Consider the following 5,778-nt stretch of genomic DNA (forward strand, 5'->3'; position numbering starts at 1 on the left):
CCTCTGCTAGAGCTAACCTGAAAAAAAGGAAAGCAAGTCCAGCTGCCACCATTTGACAGGCACAACTTCTGCACGTCATCAGGCTGCCACATACACTTACAAAGGTGTCCCTGAATCAAGGCATGTAAGAGCAAACAGTGGAAAATTTGAAAAGCGATGGACAACGGGGTCAAGGTGAAGCCCTGACTTTATTATTTGAGTTGAAAGTGTAAAACCCACTTTGGGAAGTGTGAAGAGGAAATGGGCTTCCAAAGGACCTAATCAATATGTTGGAATAAATCTTAGTTAAAAAATAGTAGAAAAAAAATAATAAAAAAAATGCTCCTCTGTGGCATCTGAGAAACTACCCGTTTTGCTACAAAAAACCCAAAAGGCTGAATGTGCAGAGATCAAAAGTAAATGTCTCTACCACATTTATCTTGATGGAAGGCACGTGAAGAAAACTCAGGATACAAATCCAGAAAAAGCACATTACCTGCATTGCCTCTGAGGTGAAGTACAGAAGACACAGTCCCACAGGCAGGAAAATTCTGCAGTCCTTGGTTGGTTCTCAAGGCATTTCTCCTCTGCAGTCCTGCCCAGACACAGCTACCCCAGGCAGTCAAACCCCAGGTAACTGTGTTTTTGTTAACCACAGCAGATGTCAGGTCTAGTTTGGGATTCCATCTGCCTGGGTCACTCTCCATCCTGCCTTGAACAACAGGGGAGGATGGGGTAGGGAAGGAGACAATAGAAGAAGAAGAGGAAGAGTGAGAGGAAGAGGAAGAGGAAGAAGAAAGAGGGAAGAGGAAAGGGGAAGGGGAAGGGGAAGAGGAAGGGAAAGGGGAAGGGGAAGGGGAAGGGGAAGGGGAAGGGGAAGGGGAAGGGGAAGGGGAAGGGGAAGGGGAAGAGGAAGGGGAAGGAGAAGGGGGAGCAGAAAGTGAAAGGGAAGGAGAAGGAGAAAGGGAAAGGGAAGGCTTGGGAAAATGTGGCCTTGATTCCAGCAGATGAAACTATTGTTCCAAGCAGGTATTTTAGCTATTAGTCTTCCAAGTTCATGGCTTTCATGTAGGATTCATTGGCACACTGGTGACTTCTAGGCAGGTGTTCAGGAGGTCCCTCAAGGGGCCCTGAGTGTCATCAGGTGTTTGCACAACCCCGTAGCCTTTGTTGCAACCAGCAGCCACTGCTCAGCAGTGGTCTGGGTTACTCTGCATGTTGTAGGTGCTGGTGGTATAGTTTCGGCAGGCTGTTCGTATTCTGGGCTGAGCAGGTCTGGCAGCTCCAGCAGTACTCCTGGGCTCCAGAGTTTATCAGTCCTTGGGAGTCCTTGGAGTCCTTTGCACAGACCTCTCAGCACATACTCCCCTTCTTCTTGTCTCGCTGTTTTCTGGTAGCTTTTTCTCCATCAACAACCACCAGTACCTATGGGATCCATTCACACAAACTCCCACAAAAGGCCACTTACAGCCATCCATTGAATTTGTGTCTCTCGATTTATTCTTCCCCACTCTTTAAATGAAAATTGTACTATGCAAGAACAGTGGGGGTTGCTAGGGAACACTCTTAGTAAACCTATAAGAGAATTTTACTTCCCTGAACCACGTGAATCAGAGAAGTACACGGCAGAGGGTGTGTCAATGCCAGTGACAAAATAAAAGGATGAGCTGCCTCCTGTGCTTGAGTAACAAAAGTCACAGCTTTCCATTGGGTCCTATCCACCCGGTCAGAAGGGGCGTTTATTCCCTTATTTAAAGGGAATAAACAGACTTGCTAGCAAAAGAAGTCTCCAGTGCCCAGGAGTTGCTTACACCTCCTTTACAAAGCTGGGACAGAAAGAAAGTGAAGAAAGCAATTCACAGGTAGGTAAGAATGCCTGGTAGAGAGAACTGAGCTACCCTCTGAAAAGGAAAAGGTTTGAGCAAATCAGTCATGCCAGAAAAGAGATTCGGGAAAGACAAAAACCCACAAAGAAACGTCAATACAAGCTAAAGAAAGTATGATTACAGAATACTATCTTGCAACATGCCTGAGAAGGAGACAGGACATGAAACCGCCTTTGGCAGACAACAGGAAGAGAAAGAAGTGAAGACCACAGTGAAGTGCTTCTCCAGGGCTGGGCTGGCCTTCCCTGTGAGTCACACAGACAGCTAGCTGTGTGAAAGGAAACAGGCAGCATGGATGGGTGCTGGAGCCCTCGTGTGTCTAGTTCCTGTGCTCCAGCATTTGACATAGGAGACTGTAGACACGGACAAGGAAATTTCAGAGCAGCACATTTCTCCATTGCATATTCTCCAGACTGTCAAGAGATGCTCTGAATAAACTTAAGAAACTCTGGGCAGGCATCACCATCTGCAAGGCAGGGGCACGCCAAAGAAAGGAGTCAGAGTCTCAAGAGGAGGAATATTCATGAATCAGCCACAAGAAGGATTGCACACACCTTCAAGTGCAAAGGAAGCAGAAACTCTTGCCCCACAGTGGCAAGGCAAGGCAAGGGCTGTCCCATGTGCAAAGCTCTTGCCAAATCCAGCGCTATGGCCTAAGAGTAAAATAAAAGCCCTTGCAATGCCATGCCATGCCTAGGGCATGCCTCGCAGGTTGTAGGCAGCAAAGCACGAAGCAGGAGGTCAGGAGACAGCAACTGCTGCTCACCGGGTGGGAGAGAGCACCCTGTGAGCCAAGTTGTGTTTAAACAGCAACGCCTGGCACGGCCCCAGCAGGGAGGAGCCTGCAGCAGGGCTGCTCGGGGTACCTGCCTGCCTTTTGGTATTGGAACACTGGAGCCCCAGAGCTGAAGCAAACTTCTTTTGCTCTTGAACTCCTGCCGCCTGCTCTTCCAGATGGAAGGTCGTCTTTTGGGTCCTCCAAGTTGCAGTCCCAGGTGCACCCCACAGCGAGCAGCTGCCCTGGGCCTTGGGGGACAGGCAGGAGGAGGGGTGGCAGGACGGGACATGTGGGCAGGACCAAAGATGGATGTCCCCATCAGCCAAGCTTGCCAGCCCTCCTTGGGCCCTGGCTAGAGAGTGCTCTAATGAGTCAGTGACATCTGATTGCTGGGGTCAGGACACGGGGCCTTTTGTGCTGCGTGTTGGACCAGCGTCTCCTGGCTGGCCAGAGGCACGCAGCTGGACGCAGGCCGAAAGCTCTGCAAAGGGAGGCTGTAGCACAGCCCGTGCTGAGGAGGAGAGGGCAGGAACCTGCCTGGGGGGCAAGTGGCCCTGGAGGGCAAGTGGCCCCGGAGGGCACCTGGCCCCAACAGGCAGCACCCGCCCCCGGCTCAGGTTCACACTCGGCCTGAAAGAGGGGCAGAAGGGATCTGCCCGCAGAGGGTGGGTGCGGGCTGCGAGGGGTGGTGAGTGTGGATGCTTCTGGGGGAGCAAAGGGACCTTCATGTCCTTCTTGCACAGTCCCAAGGGGGGCTGTGACACCATATCTGAAAGAAAAGTAGTTTTTTCTAATGTTTGTTGGTGCAGGCAGGCCCTGGCAGTCACTACCGTGTGGGTTTTACAATAAGGCGAAAGCAAGCGGGAGCACCTTGGAAAGAGTCAGCTCAAAGCAGGGACTCAAGATTTTATGTGTGAACTACTGCTATTTATACTATTTACATATTTTTGTATTTTCATATATATTCATATATACATGTTTTCATATATATGTGTGTATTTATATATATACGAAAATATGGATTCCCTTCAGTGGCTGATCTCAGTCAGTCAGTCTAATCCGTAGCTGGCCCTTGGACACCCTGGTCTCCCCAGTTTCTGATACCTGGATGGACGAGACCCCATGAGCCCCAGTCCCAGTTGCTGGCGCTCAGACCTACACACACGCATGCCCAGACACCCTGTGGATACCTCTAGTAACTGGCCTTAGATGATTAATCTCTTCGGTATCTGGCTCCTGGATTGCCTGGTCTCCTGGTTTCAGACACACACAAACAACAGGTCTCTCCATGAGCTGGTCCAGTCCTACTGGCCTTCCTAGTAGCTACCTAGTCTCTCCCCAGTAGCTCGCTTGGACCCCTTGGTTCCTCCAGTATCTGACTGTCAGACCCTTTGGCCTCTCCAATACCAGCCCAGACTTACTGCCGCTCCAATAGCTGGATGCCAAGTCTCTTCTCCTGCTCTTGAGCTGGTCCAGCTCGATATTTGTTGTGATTGAAATACCCCGACGGCAACTTCTAGGGCTGCAGGCATGTGTAGACTGACGACTGTGGCCGGCCCTGAGGTTAGAATACCCAACTACAGCATAGGAAAGTACTGGCCATGGCATGAGAAGTTGCTCAACGTGGCAATTAACAGTGTGAGAGCCTGACAGGTGGTACAGACAGCACCATGGAGAATGGCTGGATTTCTCAGGTGGTTAAGGGGCAGTTTATGTGAGAAATCACTGCACTGCACAGAGAATTGGAACGAGGTTTTGGTGGCAAGAATTTCACAAGGCCGGCCGCAGATAGATTATATCAGTGATACCAAGTAGGGCCCAAATTGCCTAGATAAGAGTATCATAAACCTCAAAATAGGTCACAGATGTAGTAAAAACGGGATCGGTGAGAAAAAGGGGGCAGCTTGCTTACATGGGAGGAGATTGCACCGGAGGGACAAGGAATAGGAGAATAAAGTGTGCAAGTCATGACCTGGACTGTCCAAGAGCACCTGCTGGGCTTCTGTGCCATTGGTTAGCACAAGCTAAGCAGGACCATAAAGCAAACATGTCGTTCTGACCACAGAACACGTGTCAAAACAACTTGTTCAGTCAGGAAGCTATGGAGGGATGAGGAGGAGAGGAGAAGAGAGGAGGTGGAGGGAGCACTTGGCCTTCGAGCAGCTTCCCCCCTGCCAAGCGCTGGCAAAGCCTCTGCCACGGAAAGCAGAAGCAGAGTTGGGGACCAGAGGTGCTCCCCGAGCTCACCCGCAAAGGGCAGAGCCGGTGGGGATGATGTCACAAGCAGGGAGGTGAGGTCACAGAGCAGGTCCTTTCCTACTGGTCCCCGCTAGCCAAGGAGAGCCCTTGCTGCCCCTGCCCCGGTGAGCAAAGGGCCAGAGCCTGCTCGGGAGAGAGCCTGAGCCTGAGCCCTTCTGCTGAGGGGCTCCGCCGGAGCAACGTCGCTCCTGGCCTCCCTGCTCCAGGCCACGTTTATCCAGGCCAGCAAGCAAAGGCCCAGGCGAGCCGAGCCCCGAGACAAGAATCCCCTGCAGAGGCCAGCAAGGAAAGCAGGGACAGGCGGGCGAGGCAGGCGGGGCACGGGAGGGCGCAGCGTGGCGAGACCTGCGGGAGCAAGCTGCCAGCAGCATGTCCGGAGCAGAGGAGGTCTGCGTGGTGCCTGAGCAGGAGCGGGAGCCCGAAGCGACACACCCTGGGGGCCCCTGCAGCGGCAGTAAAGCCAAAGCCAAAAAGAGCCGCTTGTCCCGGTCCTCGCGGGCTGGGCTGCTCTTCCCTGTGAGCCGCGTAGACAGGCAGCTGCGCAGGGGCCAGTTTGCTGCGCGCTTTGGAGCCAGGGCCCCTGTCTACCTGGCTGCGGTGCTGCAGTGGGTGACACGCAAGACCATGGACGCGGCCGGCAAGATCTCCAAGAAGAGCAAGCAGCAGCGCATCTCTCCATCGCACTTGCAGACAGCCGTGCAGCGGAGCTCTGTGCTCAGGCAACTCCTGTTCGGCAGAGCGCCCAGGGGCCGCAGCAGGGCTGTTGCCCAAAGCCAGCGCGTGGCCTCGCGCGCAAAAAAGACCACGGCCAAGAGTAAGAAGAGATTCCCCAGGCAAAGGGGTTCGCCCCACCGAGCCGCTGCTGCTGCCAAGTGA

General features: G+C 52.9%; 1 protein-coding gene across 1 annotated transcript; it reads left to right on the top strand.

Annotated features, from left to right (window-relative positions):
- The first annotated feature begins 5,271 nt into the window (after nucleotides 1-5,271).
- LOC104361701 (histone H2A-beta, sperm-like) lies at nucleotides 5,272-5,778 on the top strand. The gene has a single exon (XM_009967881.2). The coding sequence runs from the start codon at nucleotides 5,272-5,274 to the stop codon at nucleotides 5,776-5,778; it is 507 nt and encodes a 168-aa protein (XP_009966183.2).

Source organism: Tyto alba, unplaced genomic scaffold, assembly GCF_018691265.1.
Source record: "Tyto alba isolate M040663 unplaced genomic scaffold, T.alba_DEE_v4.0 Super-Scaffold_21, whole genome shotgun sequence".
In the NCBI taxonomy this organism is placed as follows: Eukaryota; Metazoa; Chordata; class Aves; order Strigiformes; family Tytonidae; genus Tyto; species Tyto alba.

What these genes read in the sequence shown, in the direction of transcription:
- LOC104361701 (XM_009967881.2), top strand. Translation starts at nt 5,272, where the DNA reads ATGTCCGGAGCAGAGGAGGTCTGCGTGGTGCCTGAGCAGGAGCGGGAG.